The 26,790-nt window shown below is 35.9% G+C and overlaps 2 protein-coding genes across 7 annotated transcripts in view; both read right to left on the bottom strand.

The window, feature by feature from the left end:
* SYT1 (synaptotagmin 1) overlaps positions 1-26,790 on the bottom strand; it is a 1,262,805-nt gene that overhangs the window by 241,257 nt on the left and 994,758 nt on the right. For all 6 annotated transcript variants that reach the window (XM_077111509.1, XM_077111511.1, XM_077111507.1 and 3 more), the window contains one exon: positions 6,403-6,585. In XM_077111509.1, the coding sequence (XP_076967624.1) occupies positions 6,403-6,568 (166 nt within the window). In that variant the 5' untranslated portion in view covers positions 6,569-6,585. The remainder of the gene's footprint in view (positions 1-6,402; positions 6,586-26,790) is intronic.
* Positions 8,414-8,750, bottom strand: GALP (galanin like peptide; the record flags this gene model as incomplete). The annotated part of the gene is given in 3 exon segments (XM_077168284.1): positions 8,414-8,625; positions 8,628-8,675; positions 8,678-8,750. Coding segments are annotated over 3 exon segments (333 nt in total), but the record flags the coding sequence as incomplete, so codon positions are not given.

Here is a 26,790-nt window from a genome sequence, read left to right as displayed (position 1 = left end):
TTTTAATGACCATTAAAAACTATCTATCTATATATATATAAACTCACACATGCTTGTATTTGGATTCACACATATACACACGTATACATTTCCTACATTTTCAATCAGAATTACAATAATGAAATATATTTATTAAATATAAGCATGAATCACAACATTGTGCCATGGTGAATTGCAATTCATATCTCTAGATCTTTCTGTCCCCAAAAGATTGCTTCAGCATGCATTGATGAAGTCACTATATTGCAAAGCACTTCATCTGAGAATAAACACTGCTCAATATCTTAACACTTTTGTTAAACATGTTTCAATTTAGTAGAGGTTAACAATGAAAAATTTCACTTAACACCTGAGCCAGTGCTTTTCTGAAGCCTGAGAAGAATGGAATCAACAGATGATAATTGAAGCTTGAGTCACATGCAAAGAGGTAATCGTACAATGAAACAAAATCTAGCTCTTAGCACTTAGGTAATAATGGATTGTTAAGATGGCAACTATTTGCATAAAGGTGCCCCATAAAGAAATGCAGAAGAAGAAAGTGAACAAGTACTTGTCTTTAGAGCCAGACATGCAGTGAGATACCCTGATTTATTACTAATCTTGCATTCTGGGTGTTCAGTCATTTAAAACAAGATGCAAGTCAATCTCTGAACCGGCACATAAAACACTGACAGTTTGAAGTCCTAGCTGTGTTAAGGAATGGTGGAGGTGACTCTGCCTTTTTGCGAGGCATACTCCTAATACTGCAACATTGTTCATGACTGTGACCGCACATGACAAACCTGCACCACATCTAATGCCCTTGGGCCAGTCACTCACTTCACTGAGCCTCAGTTTTATCTGCAAAATGGAGAATACAATTGTTCTCATCTAGTAGAATTTTTGCAGGGCTCAAAGAATGGAGGTTCACTTCAGAGAATGCATGGCATATACAGGTTAAATGCTCAATAAGCATTGGCAATTATTACAATCATCATTGATATTAACATGCTTTGGATCACTGTCTGGTTTTAAGGTTCCCTTCATCTTTTTTCTGGAATTATCTTCTCGACATCAGCTTATATTTCTGTAGCCATGTGAGGGAAAGCAAAGTGATTGGAGCACATTTTTTCCTGTTGACTAATATTTGCTTGTGTCATATTTAACTGACTATATCGATACTAGTTTAGTTCTATTGACTGTTGCTGTGAAGGATAATACTAATATATCTTTTCAGTCCACATTCCCCATAGCCAGATGTCCTCGAAGCTGCTGAATTGAGCATCTTGGGAGGGGAGATGAGGAAAACATTTTTAATTCTACAGAGCAGCTCTGATTTGCTCCTATTCACCCTATGAACATATATTTGGCTGCAAAGGTTTTGGAATTTTCTCAGTTTGGATGACTGTCTGACCTGAATAAAAAGCTTTGTCTAAAATAGAAATATACTTGTTGAAATAACAGCTCGAGTTTAAAAATAGCTAACGATTATAGAACATTTACTCTGAGCCAGAAACTCTGCTAAGCACTTTATATGCAGCACCACCATTATCCAGCAACCCTTTGATGTGGGTATTCTTTTCATTCCCATTTTATAAAGAGGAAACGGAAACACACAGAGATTCAATAACATGTCCAAGAACACTTGGTGCCTATGCAGGGGAGCTAGGACTTGAACTCATGCAGTTTGTACCTAGAGTCTGTGCTTTCAGTCTCTGCATCAGCCTGTGCATCCAAAAGTCATTCTACACAACGTGTACAACGGCCCGTAGCCGACTTGCTCTGGTTCGGGACTGAGGCAGGTTCTGGCTATTTGGCTTTCCGCTGCACTTAAGGAAAAGGGCACTCTACTTCAAGAAGCTCATGAATATCAAAACCCTAATCACAGCTACTTGGATGATAGGAGTTCATGCTTTACAAACCAACCATGGCCCTCGTCATTTTAAAATCAAAGTTGCAAAATAAAGAAACTTTCTGAAAAACCTTGTCTGCTTCATTTAGATAACGGCATACAGAATGAATTGAAAGATAAAAATGCTCAGCATTTACCATTTCCTCTTCCCCTTTTATTTTAAACCCTGTGGTGTTATGGATGATATCATCAGGCAATTTGGTTTGAATATGTTCCCAGGCTGGACTGCACAGATTACCCAACTAATGACATGCATACTTCTTGCCATTGTGACACCTCTCTTCTCACAAGTGGGAATTTCAAGTGACAGACTAAAGCTGTTTGCTATCAATTTTGCAAAAAACACATCTGCCAGATAGCCAAGATTTAGTTCAGAGACCGAAATCAATTAATATTCTAATTTGTTACCTGTCATTAGCGTCACACCATATTATGCCAAGTTGAAAGTGATAACCTTTATTTAACATATGCTCCTAAAGGAATTTGATTTTAGGGATATGTCTTTTTGCTGCTGTTTAGAGTTGCTCCCTGTGTGTAAATCCCATTAGACATTTCAATTATACAGGCCATAAAAACTGTGATGGATTAAAATGAAAGTGTAACGTATTCACTGTTAAATATTTTTAATAAAACTGCACTGCTGAATTTATGGTACATTTTTTTTTCCTAATACTTATTTACCATACTATTTTAAGATTTTAGGTATTCCAGTATTTCTTCCTATGAACTCAAGAAGAAAACTAGCAACATAATATTTTATAGGAGGTGCCCCGATCCTCTGATATCCTATTCTTTTAGGCTGCTGGTCAAAGGCAAATTTCTAATGAGCAGCAGTAGCAAACCAGGCTGATTTCCAGTGTCAAAGAGAGGGATGTGGGTATAGGACAATGGCTGGGGTAGCAATGTGACGAGGGGGGGCAGGCAAAAAAAAGAAGAAAAGAGAGTTTCATAGATATTTCTTTTCAGCTCATTTTTTCCTGCTGATGAAAGTATAGGAAAAAAAAAAAAAAGGTCATAGCAATAAGATGCCAATGAGATGGCAAAGGATAAAGAAGATGGTGTTGTCACTACAAAGGTGGGAAGAATTTACTTTTTCAACATGAGAGACATAATCAAACATTGCACTGATACTTTCATTAGTGTTAGAAAATTTTATTTGTAATCTGCTTTTATTTTTCAGCATTTTAAGACTTTAAGACCTTAGAGGGATGGTTCAGGATATAAACTTAATTGACATAAATGCATATATTTCATTATTTCAATGAATAGACATTGAGGGCCTCATATATGCTGGGGCACTACCCTGGGTGCTGGGGATGCAGCTGTGCATAAAAACAGACCCAAGTTCTTGTTTTTATAGAGCTTACATTCTTTTGGAGAGAGAAAGAGAGAGCACAAGATTTAAAAGTCAAATAATAACATACATAGCATTACGGCTGATGTTAAGTAATACAGAGAGAAATTTAAAACAAGGATTAGAGCAGGAAATGGTGCAAAAAATAAGGTGGGATGAATGGATTGGAACTTTAGTGTGGTTGCAGAAGTCCAAAGAAGATAACATTTAAGCAAAGACCTCAAGTTGGTGAGTGAATGAGTGGTGTGGATAAGTGGGGAGGTACATCTCAGGCAGAGGGAACATTTCAGTCCCATAGTGTCAATTTTGCCAGATCTCTCATATTGTTTACTCTTCCATTGAAGGAGGTGATGTTGATGGTAAGACAGAATATGCATTTAATTTGGTGTTATTAATTGCTTTCTTTGCTTTCCTACAGCAACATTCCTTGAAAGCAAACTTTTTGATAAGATACTCCTTAAGTGAGAGTGTGCACCCTTGATATAGGCATTTGGTTTCTGCCTTGTAGCTATGATTTCAAAATTAGATCAAAAGTACCGGGATTTGCCTGGAATAGACAGGAACTCAGCATCAAGGATTGATAAAATCTTCTCGACCAAAAGGGGGAAGAGCGAGATGAGACAAAATAAAGTGTCAGTGGCTGAAAGATTCCAAACAGAGTAGAGAGGTCATCCTGGAGGTTATTCTTACGCATTAAACAGATACCACCTTGTCAGTCAAGTTGTAATGAAGAGGCTGGAGGGAACTGCCTGAAAATGTGCAGCTGTGCTCTGGTGGCCATGTTTCTTGAAGATAATTGCATGATGATATGGCTGTCATATACATCATTGTGAGAGCCTTGTGTCTGATGCACCCTTTGTCTACCTTACTGATGGACAAATAAAACACATGGATTAAAAATAAACAAATAATAGGGGGAACAAATGTTGAAATAAATTTAGTAGATTGAAATGCTGGTGACCGGTGAAGGGGAGGGGTAAGGGGCATGATATGTATGAATTTTTTTCTGTCTTCTTTTTATTGCTTTTTCTGAATTGATGCAGATGTTCTAGGAAATGATCATGATGATGAATATACAACTGTGTGATGACAGTGTGAGTTATTGATTATATAACAAGAATGAAATGATCATATGGTAGGAATGTTTGTGTTTGTATGTGGTTGTGTATCATAAATAAAAAATAAATTAATTAAAATAAAGAAAGGGAGGGGTAAGGGGCATGGTATGCATGAATTTTTTTCTGTTGTCTTTTTATTTCTTTTTCTGAATTGATGCAAATGTTCTAAGAAATGATCATGATGATGAATATGCAACTACGTGATGATACTGTGAATTACTGATTATATATGTAGAACGCAATGATCATATGTTAAGAATGTTTGTGTTTCTTTGTTGTCATAAAAAAAAAAAAAGTACCGGGATTTGTAAGTCAGTCCATCAGCTCAGCAGTAGAGTAAGGAGGAAAAGTGAGATCTAGTGGGCCCCACCCTAAGACTCCTTCTATTGGACCATGCCCACGTACAAATGGTCACAGAGCTTCCTGCTGAGTGTGGTAATTGCTGAGTAACATGCTCAGAGTCTTTCAGATGAATTTGAATTTGTTAAAAAGCAGACAGATAAATCAACAAGTTGTTAATTACTGATAAATAAGAAAGAACTTAATTCCTTTTTCATTGAGTTTTTCAGCGCCCTTATAGAATAATTCTCATATAAGTCTCTCATCTGTATTATTGCAACATCCTGCTAATTTGGCCCTTTATCTTCTCTCTGTGCCCTTGACACCACATTTTCAGCACAGTAGCAACAGCGATCTTAAAAAAAAACGTTAAGTCAAATCATGGGACATCTCCAAAAGCATTTCACATAGAATAAAAGCCAAGTTTCTTAGAATAATCTACAAGGGCCCACGAGACATGGTTGTCTGTACTTTCAAATCCCTCTTCTCCCGCTCTTCCTTTTTGTCGATTCCATTTAAGGTACAATGGGCATCTGACTCTTCCTGACAAATTCTTGCCTAAGGCCTTTTACAGCCATTTCCCGGGCTTTAAGATAGCTCCCCCACTTTCTCTGGGTCCCATTATCAAAGTAAGCAGTCTTGATCATCTTATGATAATAATTTTTTACCCTCTACCCTTTCTCTATTCTACTTACTTTCCTTTATTTTTCTTAATATTTTATCCCTATATGACATACTGTACTTATTTATCTCTTTATTTCTCCCTGCTAAAATATAAGCCTTTGAGGGCCAAAACCTATATTCCCAGCACCTGTGAATTCCCTAGTACATAGTAGGTGTTCAATGAATATTTGTTGAAAGATTGAATATTTGGTTTCTTCTTTGAGAATCTCTCATTTCCTGGTGGTTGCATTACAGAATAATTATATAAACAAATAATAGCTTTCTTAGGTGCCTAAGACGTTGATTTGAAACTCCAGTCCTCTAAAATTATAAATCATTAAAATAAACAAAATTAAGTAGTAAGAAAAATTTTTTCTTCACTGGAATAACTTCAGATTTACAAGTCACACACACACACACACACACACACACACACACACACACACACACACACACAAACCTGAAGAAAAATGACCAACCTGCAGTTTAAGATTTAAATTAAATGCCATAAATTAGACTTAGTGCTAAACATACAAAAAAACTTAAGTGCAGGATTTTCTTTTTTTCAACAAAAATAATTTCAAAAACGTCACAGAAGATCTTAAGAAGTAAACAAATGAATCAAAGAAAGTCAAACTTGAATATTAAGAAAGCAAATATTCACTATTACTCTGGTATCATCGCTAAATTGAATTATTTCATAAATACAAACCCAAGCTGTACACAGCACAACCCATGAACATTAATGTTCTTGAGAGGAAATGGATACTGTTGAAGATAAAGATCAGAACCTACATTTAACACAAGATATGGATTTTTTTATAAACTGAGTTTTCATTCCTCAAATATATGAAAAGAATAATAATAATATTCCACTTCCAAGAATATCCCATTTGGCTGTTGGAATATTAGTATTCTAATAAAAATATATCAAGTGCAAGCTTATGGTATCTTAAGAGGAGTACTGCTTTCTTTGCAATGGGAAGGGTGAGTTTCAACCATTTATGTTTATCTTAATAGCAGTATGTAATACTCACATGGAATTTTATGCAGCTCATTCATGAATTTCTCCTTCAGCTTAGAAAAGGCATCTTCCTTCCCTTCTCCAGGACTGGCTGGCTCTGTGGTATTATTTGGTACAAGTGTCGCAACGGTAGTGACTGGTGGGGCAGCCAGGGCCTCATGATGACTCTCGCTCACCATTGTAGGTTCAGGTGAAACTGTTACAGGAAGGAAGCAAAGAAAGGACAATTCAAAATGGCTTACCTGATCCCACATCAAAGGTATACAAGAGAAGAAAAACATCAGAGCGTGCACCTGCTCTCTGGATAAATAGTCTTTAGTCATTAGCATATTACTTTATGTTGGTTCATGAAATATTTAGGGGACCACATTGGAGAGTGTTCCCCAGAAAGTAAGACTAGACATAGTCACTGCATAGCATTCTTTCCCAACAGCGCTATATAAACTGCAAAATCTATTATTTATACAGCCAATTATTTGCTGTATAGATTTAATTTCTGATCCATAGCTTACCTTAATGTGTATGAAATAAGTTACCGACAACATACCCTCTATAATCTAAACATTTTGCATTTTCTAAAGGGAGAAGTGATCACATATTTGTTTTGGAAAGATGATAAATGATGACATACCTTTAAAATGTCAGCGGACTTTACAAATTGTTACAAACAATTCTATTAAAATATTGATACTCTAAGATGTCACGAACTTATCCAGAATTTGCTTTTTAAATCTCATTTATTGATGGTAGCTTTTCTCCCAGTCATTTATTTGGCATTTACTGTACACAGTATTCTGATCAATAATTCACTTGTCTTGATGTGTGATTTTTTTTGAAGCCACTGACAATGTGGCAGGATTGACAATGTATGTCATGGCACAGATGAAGTTAAACACGTGACTTGTCTGTTCAATTATTTTAATATAGTTAAGTTTGATGTAATTATTTAATTATTTTAAGTAAATTAATACACTTATTTAAAATAATATTTACCTCCAGAATATTAAAAAAAAATCTCATAATTAACCTTTAAAGTAGTCAATGAACCAACCTGAGTCTTGAATTCAAAAGACCTCAGTTCTAGTCCTTTTAACCAGCTGAATCAATTTTGACAAGGCATTTAACCTCTTAATTTATCCATCTATGAAATATGAAAAACTGAAATCTGCCCTTCCTAGAGATTTCTTAATAAATGTGCTGTGCTCTATAAATCTCAGGAGGGAATTCAAAAGAGGAAGAAATGAAGTCATAGACCCCAATCTAAACATATTTGAGACTTTAATGATTTTACTGTGTGACTTAAGATTTCAGACTGTGTTGATGAGGTAGTGAATGTGATTTGGGGCATACTAGATGAATGAAAAGAGACTGGGCAGGAGAAACTTCACAGGAAAATTGGTGGACCTATAAAGCCCATTTGAACTACAAAGAAATGGACTTGTTCAGCAAAAAGATAAGAGATTTTTATAGAATTTAAAACTTTTATGAATAAATTTATACATTCCGACTTATGTGATGAAAGTGCAATTGAAAGTAGAATAATCTCTACTTGGGATTGTTACTATAATCTTTTTTCAAATTTGAAAAGCAACATTTTACTGTCTTCATTCTGCCTCTTCTCATCTCTGGCTGGAGAAGGCTCAGGTGGAATGGGATGTTGGGGAAGGGCCGACATTGATTTGGAGAATCTTTTCAAGTCAAGACATCATGTAGATTCTCAGAGTTGAAAGGATATTAACATTGCATTATTCAATGGCTCATATTACGAATGATTCCAAAAGAATACGGTTATTTTACATGTACTTCAGAATGTTCTCTGTTTACCATGGAATGGCCTAAATTGTTTCAGAATTGCCCTTGGGTTCATTAATGACATTTTATTCCTATTCCAAGGATAAATCAATAAAACCTGAGGTACCTCAAGGACTTTTGAGAATAATTCTACAATTGCTCCAAAATTTCTACATGAGATTGGGAATTTAATTTTAGAATTTAGTCTCAGTAGATAGAGGCTAGATGAGGTTTCAGAGGGAATAGGAGGAGCTGGAAAAGAAAGGCAAGGAGCAGGGATTTGGAGACATCTGTGACAACAGGGCATCTTCCTCCCTGGGAACTCTCTGGCCCAGCATGTCCAGATCTCCAATGTCTGGCTTGGAAAAAGTCTCCATCAGATGCCTCTTGGAGGCCTGCTGAGGGTGGGAATGTGGGAGCCCATCAGTGACCTTCCACAGGTCTGGATCTGAAGCACTGTCACCCTCTTCTTGCCTTGGTCAACCGTTTGGGGAAGTGGAACCCAGAACCCAGAAGGCAGCCTGCTCTATTTAGGGTCCAGCCTCCTCACCCCTGGGGGGCAGGTACAGATTGATTATATGATTTTCAAAACCAATCCTCTTCAGAAATAAGCTATGTGTTCAAAGTGCCCCAGCCAAAAAACAGTGAAAGCTTTCTGATTTCCACTTTACCAGCCAATGAACCCCACCATTTTTGCTTTTGAACGAAATCAAGCATAGATTGTAATGAAAATTTAGACAAGGTTCCCTTTACTTAGTGTAGTAGCACTGTGAAATTTAAAAAAATTCATAAGATACAAAAATATAATGGGCAATTGATGACCTAATGTATTGACAAAGGAAGACTAATTGACTGCTTAATATTTTATCATTCTTTTATATCTTATAAGATAATACTGTTTTAAATAACAAAACCAAGAACAGTTTAATGTCTCTTGAAAAGTCACATTTGTGGAAATATCAAGAAGCATTATTTTTTTTTATGGAAAAATGAGCTTATTCAGTCCTGGCTAATGGGATGACTTTTCATATTCTCTTATGTACTATAGTATATTAGGCATTGTTTGCTTATTCAAGGAAAAGTATTTATATTCTACTCAGGTATTAAGAAAATAAGTTAGCTATTGAGCACCTGCTAAGTTGCTTGGATATATTGAGTCATATAGTTCACTTCCTTGAGATAAGTGTAATTATTATCCCATTTCACAGATGAGGAAACTATAGAGAGGTTATGTTCTTAGTTCAAAGTCATATAGTAGAAATCAGTGGAGTTGGCATTTGAATTTAGGTATCTTAGCCACTATAGTATAAGGGACTTGCACACCATAAGAGACAAATATCTGATGAGCTAGTGTTTTTAGCAAGATTTTTTACAACAACCCATAGTTAGGAAGTACATTTTACTTTATGATCCAGTATATATACATCTCTCTGCCTATATGTTATATAATGGGCAAGTTTTACATAAAACACCTACCCTTACCATGTGAAAAGTAATCTGATAAATTCAATTCTATTCTCTTAGTGTTCGCTAAAAAATTCTAGCTATACCCCTGTCATGGTCAGGTTCATGTGTCAACTTGGCCAGGTGGTGGTCCCTGTTTGTCTGGTTGGGCAAGTGTTGGCCTGTCTGTTGCAATGAGGACATTTCATAGAATTAAATCATGATCACATCAGCTGCATCCACAGCTGATTCCATTTGTAATCAGCCAAGGGGAACATCTTCTGCAATGAGTAATGCTTAATCTGATCACTGGAAGCCTTTTTAGGAGGATTCAGAAGAGACAGGCTCTTCCTGCTTCAGCTGGCAATCCTCCCCTGTGGAGTTTGTCCAGACCCTCCATCAGAATCGTAGGCTTCACAGCCTCCCCTGCAGATTTTGGACTCTGCATTCCCGCGGTCACATGAGACACTTTTATAAATTTTGTATTTGCGAGTGTTCCCTGTTGATTCTGTTTCTCTAGAGAACCCTAACTAATTCAACCCCCAAATTATGTACATTAGTTTCACAATCCATTAATAGTTTAAGACCAGTAGGTTAGAAAAAACACTATAATAAAAGACTCATTAAGATACAATAATATTAAGTGGGGAATAATAATAACTAATGATGCCATTTGTTAACACCTACTAAGTGCTAAATACTATCACTGATATTTAAATATAATATTCTTAATTCTCAGTTCAATCCTAAAGAGTAACTCAATCTTATATTAAAAAAGAAATTGGAATTTGGAGAGGTTAAGAAATTTGCCTGCTCTCAAGGTTTCTTCTGCAGGTCTACTCTAATAATAACATGTAAGTATTTTAACAATTATATCAGAACTTGAAAGGTATTTATGATTTTCTTTTAAAATCTTTTACTGGTAAATGGAAAACACAAGTCATCTTAATAATGGGAAACATTGCTTAATTTTAGAGATTAGTCATTTAATTTGTTGAAGTGGAGTTTGGTATCTTGGAATATTCCAAGAGAAATAGGATTGACTAGAAAAATAAATTCTCTTCTAGAATAAAGTCAACCAAAAGGACATGAATGAGCAATTCCCAAAGAAGGAAGTATGAATGGCCCCCTGCCCAATGTGAAAAAGCGTTCAATCTCACAGATAATCAAAGAAATGCAAGTTAACATAATAACAAGATATCACATATTCATTTATAAATGTGCTAAATATAAATAGTGAAGGAGAGGGTACAGTGAACTAGGCACTTGGGAGGGAGCAAAGATTAGAAAAATACTTTACAGAACCTATCAAAAGCTTTAGAGATGCTCATTTCTCATCTAAGAATTAATTATGGAGGTGCAAAATAATTTAATATAAAGATGCTTACAGTAGAATTATTTATGTTAAAGATATAAAAAACTGTACAACAGAAACTTCTTAAATTATGGTAATCCATAAAATGATGTTATTAAAATTATATTCAAAGTAAATGTTTATGATCTGGAAGTACATTAGAGTATTAGGTAAAAAAATAGAGATTACAAAACATTAAATACAGTGAGCTATAAAATATCTTCTGTAGAAAAAAATGCTAGAAAAGTATACTTAAAGATCTTAACTTTGTGATCTATCTTGATCTTTGAAAGATTTTTCAAATATTTTGCTAAATATTTAGCAAAGTAGTTTGCAAAATGGCCACAGGTTAAAATACAACATAGAAAAAAAATGTTAAGGTATCATAAAGGTTAGTACTTTCGTGGTATAAAGTGAGGAATATCAGGATTTCGGTTGCCATGACATCTTTCCAATGACCACTTATATTTATTCTTCTTAGTAAAATATTTTTCTAGTCAATCCTATTTCTCTTGGAATATTCCAAGATACCAAACTCCACTTCAACAAATTAAATGACTAATCTCTAAAATCAAGCAATGTTTCCCGTTATTAAGATGACTTGTGTTTTCCATTTACCAGTAAAAGATTTTAAAAGAAAATCATAAATGCCTTTCAAGTTCTGATATGATTGTTAAAATGCTTACATGTTATTATTAGAGTAGACCTGCAGAAGAAACCTTGAGAGCAGGCAAATTTCTTAATCTCTCCAAATTCCAATTGGAGATTTTTTTTTTTTTTCTTGAATCTATGTTGTTGTTATTATAAATCTGAATTATTTTAAATTCCAAAAAGAAAAATCTTTCAAAGAATTTGTTTTTCTCTGGAGAAAGCTGCATCTTCTGATGTGTAGAACAGGTTTTATTTCCTAATGCCGGATTGTATAAAACTACTTTAAAATGGACTGTAAGGAGCTAAATCTCAAGAATAAATGAATAATTCAGCTAAATATTTAGCAAAGTAGTTTGCAAAATGGCCACAGGTTAAAATACAACATAGGAAAATAATGTTAAGGTATCATAAAGGTTAGTACTTTCGTGGTATAAAATGAGGAATATCAGGATTTCGGTTGCCATGACATCTTTCCAATGACCACTTATATTTATTCTTCTTAGTAAAATTTTAATTATTTCTATCTCTAGATCTACAAATTGATATAGATTTCTTGGATATTTTGGGATTATACAGTGAGGCAGTCTACTATACTGCATAAACATAATGATTTCTAGAGAAAGAATTATTTCCATCTCTAAGTTTTGTCTTTTGTAATAACATGTAAAATTAAAAAGCAAACAGGAGAAGATGGTCAAAGAAATATTTAAACATTCTTCTCACTAAAAAAAAAACAACAACACAGAAAAGCCCCAAATTGAAAGTAAGCCTTGGAATACTTTGGGTGAGGGGGGGTGCAAGGGTAGAGGGTAGTTCAGTGGTAGAATTCTTGCCTGCTGAGACCTCAGTTCAATTCCCAGACCATGCACTTCCCCAAAACAAAACAAAACAAGCAAAGAAAACAAACAAATAAAAATTTAGCAAATGGTGCTTCAATAAGGGGATACTCACATGGAAAAAGAATGAAATGTGACCCCCTGCCATACAGCATACAAAAAACAAAAAAAAAATGGCAGAGACAACACAGAATGTGCTAGAATGTATTTCTGATGTGGACATTAGAATGTATTGTTTCATGAAGATTTCCCTTGACCTACCGTAGCTGTAGGTGTGTTTACTGTAAATAGATGCTACGGTGCCTAAACTCGCTTACTTCCCTTCCTGACAACCTCCCTTTTGGGAATGAGGCCTTTTGCTCAGTGTTAGGGATTGCCACCTGCTGATAGCTCATACCTGAGCCCCTCCTAAGCACTGCCCTTGGCAACCAGAAATCATTTTAAAAGAGAACGTCTGTGCAATTCAAAACGAAGATTTTATAAGTAATTTAAAGTGACAATATAATAATATTTCTTGTATAAAAGTATATATATATATATATATATATATATGTGATTAATTCCTACTAAATGAAAGTGCACAACTGCATCATGTAAGGACTCTTGTACCCAGAGCCTGTATGTGACTAAGGAATAATATGCCTAGAGGGGGTTGCCTCACCTAAGCTCAAGTCCCCTGCCCGGGGGACAGCCGCATCCGAAGGCGGGTAGATGCTGTCTGAGGGCCAGGCCCCTCCCCTCAATTTGGTTCAGCTCTGAAGGGACCAGAAGGATCAGCTAAGCCTCTGCTGAAACTGCATATTACTTAGCTCAAACCTTCCTCTTCCACCCTCTTACAGGGGCAGCATTCCCCAGCAAACTACCTCTGACTCAGACTTCACAGGGAACTTGACCTATGACACCCATTCTTAAACAATTTTGGGGGAAAAAAAATGAACCAATATCAAAAGTTTCATTTAAATTCTTTCCAAACCCAAGGATCCTTAGGCAGTAAGTGAAAACTAACAGCATATCAAAATCTTCTGCATTTTTGCAGATGTTTGATTGTTAGGCCCGAGGTGTATCTTTTCTGCAGTTCAAATAGACAATTTCTCTTGAGGCAAGAAAGAGGAATGCGAGAGATTATAGGGTCCCTGTCATGGAGGGAGACAACTGACTTCGGGCAAGAGGCCCAGTAAAGGGCTGGAGATGAAAGGTTGTTTTTCAGACCTTGGAGCAAGTGGAAGCACAGCAGGCAGCCTACCCTTTTAAAACCATAAAATATGTAGGCACCTGGATTCTTTTTTTTTTTTTTCTGAACTAAATCTAGGTCTTTGTGGATTTTTACCCATTTATCTAGTCTCAAAATTATTCCCAGAGGAGCTGGGAGAATTTTGCTTATGAGTATGATTCCCAGGCAGCATCTCTCCTAAGTACCTTTGCAAACTGGATATAAGTGGGCTTCTTAGCTTTACTTTAAGAAGAGAAGCAACACTCTTCCCTAATCCCGCAAATCTCACACTACAAACACCAAAGAGGTGTTCAGATGTTTAGAGTGAAGGTGTCTTTGGAGGAACGTGGGGAAGATTTCATAAACTCCCCAGTTGTGCTTTCTAAGCATTTCCTTTAAACATCTCTATTTCCCTCCAGTTTCTGCCCCTATGAAGGGTGCTGTGCTTCTTTCCCTTCTTTCCATCTTGTCTCTAGATGGCCTCCTGCAGTCATATTAGTTTTATTTCTCTCTTCCTCTGATCAAAATTGTCTATATCCTTTCTTTCTCAGGACCTTCCTGGTTTCCTTGTCTCTACCTTGTCTTCTTTTTTCCCCTATGATGGGGGTAGGAGGTTATTATTTATTGTTAAGTCTCATTTATCATGTACTGGGCCCTTGATGAATGTCCCAAGTGTTTACCGAGCCTTTGCTTTTTGTGGCGTGAGAGGTAACTGAGAATGAGGAATCACCACCAAGATAGTAATGAGTTTTTCCTGTTTGCTCCACTATGGAAACTCAGATATGTTCTACAATGGCACGTTCAGTCACCAATGGTAGGAAAGAACAACCCAGTTATCTTCTTGACATAGTTAGACAATGGGGAACATAAGTCTAATAACCAGGAAGCATGTCGGAAAGCATGAATAAGAAGTAGCATTTAAGACCAAGAATTAGGAAATTTAGGTCCAAGGAGAATAAGCAGACAGGTGCAGAAGTGAGGTGCTCTAAAGGGCAGTAGCCTGAAAGGCAAATGGGTATTAAAAACCAGGGGTCAAACTTCTTAAATGGCCAGCTACTCTTACTTCTAGAGGTTAGAAAACTTTGACTTATCAAGTTCCAGACTTCATATTGCTGAATATGAATTATTACCTATCTTTTCTTATGTAGAGCAAGAATTTAGCTCTCCAGATTCTCCAACTTTTATTCCCTTCCATCCCTGCATCCCATAGCCAAGAAAAAGCAATTCCTACAGACCTATCTTCCTTGAAGGTGGAAGAAGACTGGTTATATTAACAACTTAGTTATTTTCCCATCTTACCCTAATTTTCATTGTTTAAAAAAGTATAATCAAGGTCGCTCTATATAAAAAGTCATAGCTGCTAGGTTTCTTTCTAGGTTGGCCCAACATGTTCAAAGTCTTTTATCTTCTTATCATTTTTAACTGTATTTTCTCTGGGAAGAAACAGATTCTGGCCCCTGCAGGTGGTAAATGGGACATGTGCTCGAGGTGTTAATCCTAGTGCTTGCCCATCCATAGTTCCTTTTCAGTAAAACTGCCCAGCTCACAGGTTCTAATGTGGGGAAGAGAATATTTAGATTGCATGAGCACACCACGGGGGCTGAATACCCGATTCAAGGGCAGCTCTCCTACATCCCAGCCTGAGGCCAATGACACTGCTTTGCATGAAATGTTGTGTTGGGCCTATATGACAGTGTCTTTCAGGAATTTAAGCTATGAAGTGTGAAGAGACAGCAGCACAGCAAGGAGAAGAAATACACTTGTGGTCAAGGAGTTAGTAAACAATGGAGCCAGGGTTCCATACACGGCTGTCTGACCCTGAGTTACATCTGTAATCACAGTGCAATGCTATCCCTGCACTTATTTTGCTTCCTCCAGCCTGTTGTATTAGCTCTGAGTTTCAGGACATAGTGTCTTCCAGATATTACTACTGGAAGGCAATCTGAGTATCTGTACCTTGTCATCAAGAAAGCATGAAGAGAAATAAAGCCTACTGCGTGGGTTCACTAGGCTTGTTAGCTTCCGGAGCATTTGAATTTACAGCCAGAGGTGGTGAATCTGTTACTAAGCATTGCTCTGCATTCATAATCAGGTGTGCACGTAGAAGAGTGACAGAACTGATCACACAGAGCGATGCAGGGCCCCTATCATGTGGGTTTACAAAAATGCCACGGAGACTAACTGATAGTTTAGGGATTAAAAACATACAATGAAACAACTTTTTTTTTACGATATACATTTTTCACATTTTTATATTTCTGAAATGGAGATTTGTCTCATCATCGATGGCATCTTATTATCACCTACCAGCAGGCTGAATTGCCATTTGCATGTCAACACTTAAGTCGGTTGTTATCCCCTTGATGCTCAAGCCCACAGATCATTTAAAGGCCACTTCGGGAAAGAATCTGAATGTGGGTTGTTTGAAAAGCCTTTTGTTTTCAGTTTGTACTATCAAAGCTAGCAGAATGAGAATCAACTTGGAAGAAGATTTTGAGGGCAATACTTGAGGAAATGCTTTGTGGTAACATTCCTGATGACACAAAGGATAAGGGTATGTGAAAAAAATAAACACAGGCATCATCTACTCGCAGCTGAGTTTCAGAAGTTTTAGGAATTCATTCACTAACTTATTTTGTTTTTATTTTCCTCTTCTGCACACATAAGAGTGACACAAAAATAAAATCTACTAAATGAGTCTGAAAGATCTTTCAAAAAGTACCAAATAAATTCAAAATGATATGAAACCATTTTTGACAAAATTTCACTGGCAGCATTTTTCTTGCTTAGTGGTATGTAAAATAATGGTGCATCTTAAAATTAATGGTCTTAGAATAAATGAAATACAAAATTTCTAAAGAACTAAGAACAAACATAAACACTGTTTACAAAGAATGGGCTATGTAAGTAATACATTAAAAATTTTTTTTTAACTAACTGAGTTTATCATTCTCAGAAGATGTCACTATAGCTATATTTAGTAATTGTAGCTCAACATACATTTCAAATAAAGCTAGTTAAAATGAAAATGAATCCATATGCCAAGTAAAAACTGTCTTCATTGCTGCAAGATTTTCCCCTTCAGGCTTACATTATAGAGAATAAAGGAATGGAAAGAAATAAACAAAACCAAATTTACAAACCTCAAGTACAGAATTGTAAAATTTCCCACCAATAATAGGAAACAAATCTTAAACATATGGGCTACTGGAATTGATTCTAAAAACACTAATGAATTTACAAATTTAACACTGTTTTGTTGATAATCCATTTATTGTGCATCCATTTTTCTATTAAAGACATATTTTATCAGTGCAGTTCCCAACACTCTCATTTTATTTTAAAAGCCACACTCAATAATGGGGGTATTTCTATAGCTTTAAAGGGCTTTTTAACTTTTAGTAAGAAAATCAGGGTCATGATTAAGAAAGGATATCAAAATAGCCTTCCAAATGCATTATAAAGACTTCCTGTGTCTTCTGTTGTATTTTTAAAATGTACAGTTTGGGTCAAAATCTCTACTTTTCCTTCTTCCTTTTTTATATTTGTTTGATAGAAAAGGTAGAGACGAAAACCTGGAGATGACAGTGAAATCATCCATAGATCAATTTGATATAGTTTCTGGGACTATACTTGTTTATAACATTAATTGAAGTTTCCTCACTAACTTTTGTAAAGTAAGGTGAAACTAGATGCTTTTGACAGTTATTGAAGAGACACAGCTTAGCTGGAACAGCCAATTGGCTCTCAAAATGTTTTCTATAGAAGCTACAAATAAATAATTTGAAATCCCTGCTTTTCAATGCTTTGCTGAAACTTAGCTCTGAACTCTTGCTGTTTCTGAGCTGCAGGCACTTGAGAGAAAATCTAAGCTTGCCACTCAAAGCCTTCTCTTATCAAACTGTGTTCTACTGTCATTATTTTGCCACACAGTGAAGCAAAGCCTTAAAATTGATTTATACACAGTTCAAATTGCGGTAAATATGATGATGAAAAATGCTGCAGTCTATCAGTTAGTAATAGTTTATTAATAACAGCTAACACTTATTAAGTCCATACTATTAGCCAGGCATAGTTACAAATACTTTAAACAGAAAAAATCATTTAATCTTCCCCCAAATAAACCCCATGAGTCAGCAATATTATTATCTCTCTATTACAGATGAGAAAACTTGTCCAAGTTTGCAAAGTTAGTGGTGGAGCCAGAATTTGAATTGAAACAGGCTTGCTATAGAGTCATGGAATTCTGCCTCACTAATAAATGAATAGATAAATGTTGAGTGAATGAATAAATTGAGTACCTACAATGTGTCCAATGTGCTACTTTGTGCTCTGAGTAATTCTCCAGTAGTTCATTGACATCTGTATAAATGGAGACACAGCTATGCCCACAGATGGTTGAAATACAGTGTGTTATGTGCTCTAGTAGAGATGATTAGGGGAGATAGCCCGGAGAGACCAATCCACATTGAAAACTATTGAGATTTAAAATATCTGAGTATAGCAGGGCCCCAAAACTAAGTTTGTGTTTGAAATATGTGAGAAATGAAGTATAAAAAGTGGTAATTTGGCTTATTCTTCTTGCCAAATTCTACCTTCTATTATGTGCCAACAAATTAATTTGGGGACATGAGGTAATGAATGAAAAGTATCCATAATTTACAAAATAATAATAAGCAAGATCATTATGTTGGCTGTTGTTTTGGATTATTAAATCTGCCAGAATACAATATAACAGAAATGGACTGGCTTTTACAATGGGGATTTATTAACTTAAAATTTACAGTTCCAAGGCCATGAAAATATCCCAATTAAGTCATCAGCAGGATGCTACCTTAGCTCTGAAGACCTGCTGCTGGCATGCGGGACACCTCCATCACATGGGAAGGCGCATGGCCACGTCTGTGATACTTCTTTCCGGGGTTCTGGTTTCAATGGCTCGCTCAGCTTCTCCAGAGCTTTTTGTTCTCTCAGCTCTCTCTGGGTGTTTCTCTTTCTGGGTTTATTCTGTCTTTTATCCTCATAAAGGATTCTGGTAAAGGATTAAGACTGACCTTGAATTGGGTGGGTCACATCTCAATTGAAACAATCTTATCAAAAGTTCCTGAATTACCCTCAAGAATGGATTAAAAGAACATGGCTTTTTCTGGGGTATATAAAAGCTTCAAACCAGCACAGTTGCTTACCTAACAGATATTCCTTCCTATTGACTAAAGATAAACCCTATCTTTTAGGCAACTACTGTTAGAGGGAGTTCACCTCATCCCCCTGCTTAAGACAAATTTTATTATTCTGTATATCAATCATGATATAATCCCATTCTTTCTGCCAATGCTTGGTTTAGACAAGGGTATATGATTCCATTGGGGCCTATAGTGAAATAAGGGGAAGTCTGTTGGGTAATTTCTCGGAAACTTTTTCTACCTCTTAAAGGGCTCTACATAGGAAGTAATAGCTCTTCTGCTGAGAGTTGTTGTGTTTACATATAGTGCCTGGAACTCCTTGCAGCCATGTGTTGACCTTGAGGGATGCTAGATCATGAAGGAGATAGCCAGTGCTCTATGGATGAAAGTTGGAAAGTATCATCTCTCTCATGGTGGTGTTGAGCTGTTTTAACCAACCTTGGGGCCATCCTACCTTGGAACTTTTTGTAATGGGAGATAATACATTTTCCCTATGGTTTATTCCATTTTGTGTTAGATATGCTGTTGCTTGCAGGTAAAAGCTAGCACATACAAACATTTTACAATCTGATTTCTACAATAGCTCTTAAAATGTACTTTTTCTAAAGGTTCTCCTATTATGCTATGCCAATTTGACTTCTTGTTGTACCCTTTACCTGGGTCTACCTTTCACGCCTAATGTTTTATTCTTAATAGTTGTAAGAGTAGACATTCATTATATTTTCTTCTTCTATTTCAGAACATGTTTATCTTCCCTATGTCCTGTAAATTATGTTGAAGTGCAGCACTCTGCACCCTATGGTGCTTAATAAATATGAAGTGGATTGAATTGATTTGAAACACAAGAAAATTGGTTTTGCGATTGGTTACATCTGATTTAAGACTTGAAAATTTCAGATAAGATTCTAAATTTGCATATTGTATTCAAATTGCATGCTATGCATACATATTAATATGTCCATCATTAATCAGTGTATAAGTGAGGCAGCAGCATACAACACCTTGAGCCAGTAGCAGTACTTAGAAATAAACTGGGGTCTCCAAGGATTGGAATGAATATTTGAAAGGCAGGCATCCTACTGTGACTATGGTGCTACAGGTTTTTCATGTGCTTCTTTTTTTTATTTTATTTTTATTTTTATTTTCAGTTTTATTTATTTTTACTCTTTTTAAGTTTCCAGGTGCTTTTTAGTGGATTCCTTTTCTTTTTCTCCTTCTCTTTTCCCAGTCCCTGTTGCTGCTCCTGTTTATTTTTCTCTTCCTCTACTTTTGTCTCTTAACAAGCTCTCAACAAGCTTTGATAAAGTTAGGTTATGCCAATGAAAAGTTTTCATGTTTTCTCTTTTCTCTTGACAAATTCATACACTTTATGAAAATGGGTTTAAGAACAGATTTCCTATAAAATGCTATGAGTCACCCTGTTCTTTAAGCATCATCATGAAAATAGTAACTTTGATAAAAGATCATTCCTAGTGGCTTTACAACTTTTACTTTCATTTTGTCCAATGGCTGTACTGAACCATTACTCTTTGAAGGGCTCAATAATAGGACTGATGCATATACCTCAGTTGTCATCTTGGATCTTCAGAAGAAGAGTTTAGTGTAATAGTCTGATTTTTGAATGATGAGTAAATACCCTCTCATTTACATCATAAACAGTAGTTCTGACCTACAATAGCAATATCTGTAGCTTAACTGCCTTTTCATTTTATATCAGTAATTAGAGACTATAATTTCATCAATATAGTCATTCTACAGGCAGCCTACTCCTGTCTTTAGACTTTTTCCCAAAGTTATTTATCAACAATTTGATATTATAATGTGCTAAAACTAAAAATTGATCAAAAGTACTTGTTCTGACAATGCTAAACTTCCTCTTTGAAAATAAGGTAAGGTGAATTTTTATCTCAAAATGGAGTGTAATTACCATTTTAAAATATTCTTAAGTAGACATCATCTCTACTTTTTTGAAAGCAACACATACAGGGAAGGTTTGCGACTTTCACTATTGTGTAGTTCAAGATTTTTGTTGACTGCAACTCCAAGTTCACCCGTGTGACTGCAAATGCTGATGCTTTTGTTATGCTTATATTTAAGCAAATGCTTTTTTTCCATGCCATATCTTAAAACAGTGACTGAATCTCAGTTAATTAATAGCTGACTGGTTAAAGAAACATTTCAGAGTGAGGGCACACTATTGTAACCAAGAAGTCAGGATTTAAGGGATGATTTTGACTACTGGATCATTCTGTGGATGTTCTTTTTTGCTTTCTGACATACTGGAGTAGATAGAGGGAAATCCCTGGAATCTCTAAATTGTAATCCAGTTGCCTTGTCTCTGATAATGATGGTATAGTCGTTATCTTCTGCCCTCTGATTGTAAAAACCTTGTGACTAACTTTCATTTTTATACATTTATCCAGTTTTTTCAACTTAAGAGTCTTGTAATCACTAGACAGCCCCTAATGTTTATTAAAGAAGGGTCTTGGGTCAGCCCAGAACTAAACCACCCCAAGCCAAAAGTTATCTTGACAACTCAGACTGGATCTAACTCAAATGGGCCCACCTGACACATGCAGCAGCTTAGTGTTCAGCCTGCAAGTCACCTATACCTCATTATAATACTAAAAATTATGCCCATCATCATATTAAGGTTGTCATTTTCTTATGGACATTCTGGGGACTAAGCATGTAATCAGTCTGCGCATGCTCAATAATTAGATCACCTCTAATTATATCATCTGGGGCCATTGTGCTCATTATCCTAAAACCTGCCCCTTTTTTTTTTTTACATGGGCAGGCAGCAGGAATTGAACCCGGGTCTCTGGCATGGCAGGTGAGAACTCTATCAGCTGAGCCACTGTGGCCTGCCCTTTTTTTTTTTCTGCCCATTGTTTTTAATTCTATAAAATTATCAGAATTACTGCAGTTCAGGGAGACAGATTTTGGGCCAATGGGACATCTGATCTCTTGCTATGTACCTAGTAATAAACTTTCTCTCTCTTTGAAACCCCAGTATTTCAGGAATTGATCATTTGAGTGCATTGGGCAAAAGAATCCACCACCTGTGCCTAGTAAAGCTACTACAAATTCATAACTGAAAATTATATTACAGATAAACCAACATTTTTCATTTAGATAAAAATATACTGATAGCATGAATAAAATATGAGTGTTGATTTCAATCAACCAAAAATCATACTGTATTTTAGAAGGTGAAATATAGAATAAAATGGGAGATATGATAGAATAAAATTCCACTTGCTTGCCAGAGGTTTTACTCATAGAAATCACTCAGAGGCTTTTGCAATCAAAGATAAAATCAGTGGGGAAGAAAAAAACCCAAAAGATTGTGCCAAATTTTTGCACCTTAGAACACACATACACACACAACAACCCAGAAACATGAGCACAACTAAAGTAAATAGAGTAAGTTTATAAAATCAACTAAAATATATGGGAAATATTTTTGCAAAGGCAATTCACAGTCAGAGAATTTTCCAGACTACAAGTTAGAATAGGCAAAATATCTCTTTTAGAAAGTTTAAAGCTGCAAGGGTGAAAACAGAAACAACGTACTTAAAGAAGAACAATTCTAAGTGAATGCAAGAATTATGGTATCAGAAAAAAAAGACGGAACCATCAAACAGAAAAAGACCTTCATTGAGGGAAGTTGTGCAGTTGAAGCAGTAACTTGCTCAGAACGTGTGGTCTTTAACGTTGTAGACTTGAGAGGGATCTGAGTTTTGACCCTTGTCTTTTCTCAGATACAAGACCATGTTACTTGCACTCTGAACTTCTATTTTCTCATTTGTTAAAATGTCTAATAATATCAACTCATAAACTGATTATGGAATTAAATAAAATAATTTAGAAGAAGCACATATCAGGTACTCGGTGGCTTATAATTATGTTAATATAATGTTATAACAATAATAATGGCATCTTGTCTTGCATTATGTTTATAACATATATTTTGTCTTGTATTATGTCTATTAAAACAACAGCAACAACAATAATATCTTGTCTATAGCAAATATATCACTATTACAGATGCAGGGAGCTACTGCTCTGATTTCTTGAAGGTCTATATAGTAGAGTGTACCATTCATATTTCTCTACCAAGGAGATGCACAGATGAGAGAATGCCGTATCTAGTCCCTAAACAAATACTGACTTTCTGGTTTATACATTAGTTGTCTGTAAATTGGCTAATGTGAGTCCTACCAAAACAGGACTTTCAAAATCAGTTTTCACTTTGAAAGCCAGATATTGGAATATGGTCAACCTTTTATGTCCTTCGCTCTGCTTTATTAACCTCCAGTCCCATACAAACATTAATTAGACTCAGAAAGAAATGAAAATATTTCTGTCTGTTTCTTAATGAGGTAGCTTCCCTTTCTTTATGGATTAGGATCTAAATACATTTTTAGATTTGTCAAATTTATATAAAATAGTAGGTGCTACCAAAGGAATTTTTCAGGATTCTGCATGAAGTGGGCTAGAATTTCTGAAGCTCTTTGGCTCTGGCAAGGCCTTGCTATTCACAAGCCCCAAATAGCACATCCATGGAAATCACCCCTTCCTAGCATGAGCAGTTCTCCTCCAGCTGCTAGGACCATTAGCATGAAAACCAGGCCCTGTGGCTTCACAAGGGAACGAATTCTAAGTTCTGAGACTCAAAAGGAACCAGGGATGGATCTATAGGTTACAATACTGAGTTATGTTGATTGTATGTTATGGGTTTTGTAGTCTGGTCTGGGACGTAACTGATTCAGCTATGTAATTGGATAAGAGCATGGAACCTAAAGTCAGCATGTCTATGTTTGAATCTTATGTGGATTATTCTAGGTGGTAGGCACAGATTTCTTTTAAATTGGGTGGGTCTCCTTTCCCAGATAGCCTCTTCTCCAAATGGAAAGGTTGACTGGGAGCACTGAGGAAAGGGTTAGGATGTACTGAGGGGCAGGCTTTCCTTCTAGGCATCTAGGCAAGTAGCAGTAGGTAGGCTAGGAATTCCCTCCATCACCTTTCTTTTTGGCAGAGGGGCTATTTCTTTCTTCCTTCATCACAACTCAGAACCTAACTTCAGTTTGCCTAACTGTGAGTAGGCAGTACTCCCTAGGTAGAAGTCCTTTGGTAATGTGTTAGACTTTTGAGGGTCAGCTGGGGGAAATGGCTCTTATCTCTGGAGCATATTTCTCCCATGCACTCTCAGATTGCAATTTTCTCAAATCTGGTGTCTTCATAATTATTATGATTTTTTTTCCTTTTGGTAACTTCTCAGCATTTTTTTTTGTTTGTTAAAGTACTCTGTTAAGAGGCAGTAGACCATAACCACCTACATAACCTTAGAGAATTTGTCCACGATTCTTCATTGTCCTCCAGTGTCATGAGTTGGCTTCAGATGCATTTCCAGATTTTGCACGTTTGATCGGATTAAGTTCAATTTTGGAGAGAACCGGTATTTGGGAGGTGATAGGGCATTTTCCATGATAAGAATGGAGACCTACTTTAAAGCTTGAGTGAATATAAAGCCTACACAATATTGGGCACAAACTGTAATGGAATCTTTTCATCACAAAATGCTGACAGTGGGGAGAGAGAAGGCAGCTGGTAGAGAAAACGGATATAGAAATTTAATGTTGAAAGAGGGGAACATGTTGCTGCAAAATCACGCTGTTATTCATGATAACAAGTAAAGAAACCAGCCAGCATTTTTCAGAGGGTGTTAGAAAGAAGCAATGTCTCTGTGGAAATCAGCTGATTAGGATGGTACTTTGTGGAAGTTCATCATCAGAGACAGAATAAAGGTTCTGAATGAGGAAACGGCAATTCAAGGTGAATTAAAAATGGGATGTCATTGAAGAGGCTCAAAAGAACTAGACTACAAAGGCAGGAGTCTCAACTGCCTTTGAGACCTCTATCTTGGCATGTTGGTGAAGGGATTATAACCTCTTCGTTGGTGAAGGAAGCCTGGAAATTGATAAGAGAATGCCAGCATCCAAGGTATTTAGTTCAAACATTCATGCAATCTTCTCCTTCTTCTAGTACCTTCCCTGTGATGTCTGGGAATGTTTTTGTGTTATATATGTATAATTTAAGCCTGAGACTCCTGCGATTATCAACCAGATTGAAAGAAAAGGACTAAACTCCTTAAATTTCAGTATAATAGGAATGAAGGAGAGAAAAGCTGAGGCAATTTCTTCCCACATAAACCTGCTGTCATTTTTCACACTTACATCTTGTTTCCTGAAGCTTTTATCTATAGCCCCACTCTCCTGACACTTTCAACTGCAGACAGACTTTTATGCTACCATAGAAGACAAAAAGCTTATAAAAATTAATGTTCAATTTGATTTAGGCATGAAATTCTAATACTGTCCAGAGAGGGCTCATGCTGCTTCAAAACAATTTTTAGTGTAATTCTATAAATAAAGAAGCCATTTATAGCAATAAAATACTTATTTTCTGGGTATTGCATAAAATCAATTTATATTTAACTATTTGGTTATTGACAAATCAATGCCTTATAGACAGCATAGACACAAAAGTCCCATAGAGAGTAACTGTGAAACATTTTGTTTTATGAAGAAAAATAAAACAAATTAGAATATTAACAAGGTAGCAAAGCAGTGCTGACAAGTTCACTTTGGTAGCCGTGGGTCATTTCTGAATTAACAATTTTCTCCCACTGTTCTTGCCACTGATGGATTTTTTCTTGATCCTGATTTACTTACTCATTAACTAAAGGGATCAGTAAAAGTAATTAGAACATGAATGCTAATATAAGTACCAGAACGTTAGACAAGGACCTGAGAATATCAATGTACTTTTCCTCATAGCTAATTTCTAGAATTAAATTGCAAAGTGAAATTTCATGACAAGTTTCTACAAGATTTTTATTGAGAGGTTTGGAAAACTTGTATGAGATAAGAAGAATTCTTTTCTGTTTTGATCTAGAAACAGACTTACTCCTTAGAATTAATTTTCCCTTTTAGTATTATCTCATTTTTCAGGGTGGTAGGGATGTTTTATTTGCCTCTATTTTTTAGTTGCCTTATCTATATCCATCAGAGAGTTATTTAGCAGGAAATTATCTATTCATCAAAGAAACAGTGCTACCTTTTTAAAATATGTTTTCTTTGAGGGATTAAATTTGAGGAACGCTAGAGCATTTTTCTCAGAATGTATTAGGATTTTTAATAATATACAGAAACACAATTTAAGATAGGTATTCTATTTGTTCCCTTAGTAGATATATAAAACTGGTTAGGGATTTACGTTGTGAGCTGGGACAGCTTAGATGATTATTGAGTAAGGATAGGCTAATCTCCAAGCTTGAAACTAGACAGAGTTATGACTTTAAACTCTATTCAATATCTTGCTTTAAAAGATGTAGCAGTTGTATTAAAGATTTGGAATGTTTTGCTCTTTTTCACTGTTGTAAATGAAATGTTCTTTACCATTGGTATTATTTCCTTTCTGCTTCCTCTCTTCCTAAATCAGAGGGATCTTATTCTCTTGCAGGCTCAGAATCCCATAACCTGCATGAGACACAACTTCGAATTCACTGAGAACTAGGCCATCCATCACCCTTGTCACACTGAATTTTACCCCCACCCTGAATTTCATACTCTGCCATTGCAATGAAAACTAAGTCTAGGATTCTGTGTGATCCAAGGCTCCCCTCAAATTGTATTACTCCAAATTGGTTCACGTTTTCTTGGGTGTGGGGCATCATTCTCATAAGTCTTAGAATATTCCAATATATTCCATTTCTCTAAAGCAAATACCAATTAAATATATCCATTGGATTCCAAAGAAGACATCACATTGCCCCACAATTTTGATCCCAAGAAGTTGCAACCTAAGGCTCTTAGAGGAGGAGTCATAGAACTGCAGCCTCTAAGTTCAGTAATAATGCTAAATT

The sequence above is a fragment of the Tamandua tetradactyla genome, chromosome 7 (assembly GCF_023851605.1).
Source record: "Tamandua tetradactyla isolate mTamTet1 chromosome 7, mTamTet1.pri, whole genome shotgun sequence".
Taxonomy (NCBI): domain Eukaryota; kingdom Metazoa; phylum Chordata; class Mammalia; order Pilosa; family Myrmecophagidae; genus Tamandua; species Tamandua tetradactyla.
This window is presented reverse-complemented; position numbering and strand designations above follow the sequence as displayed.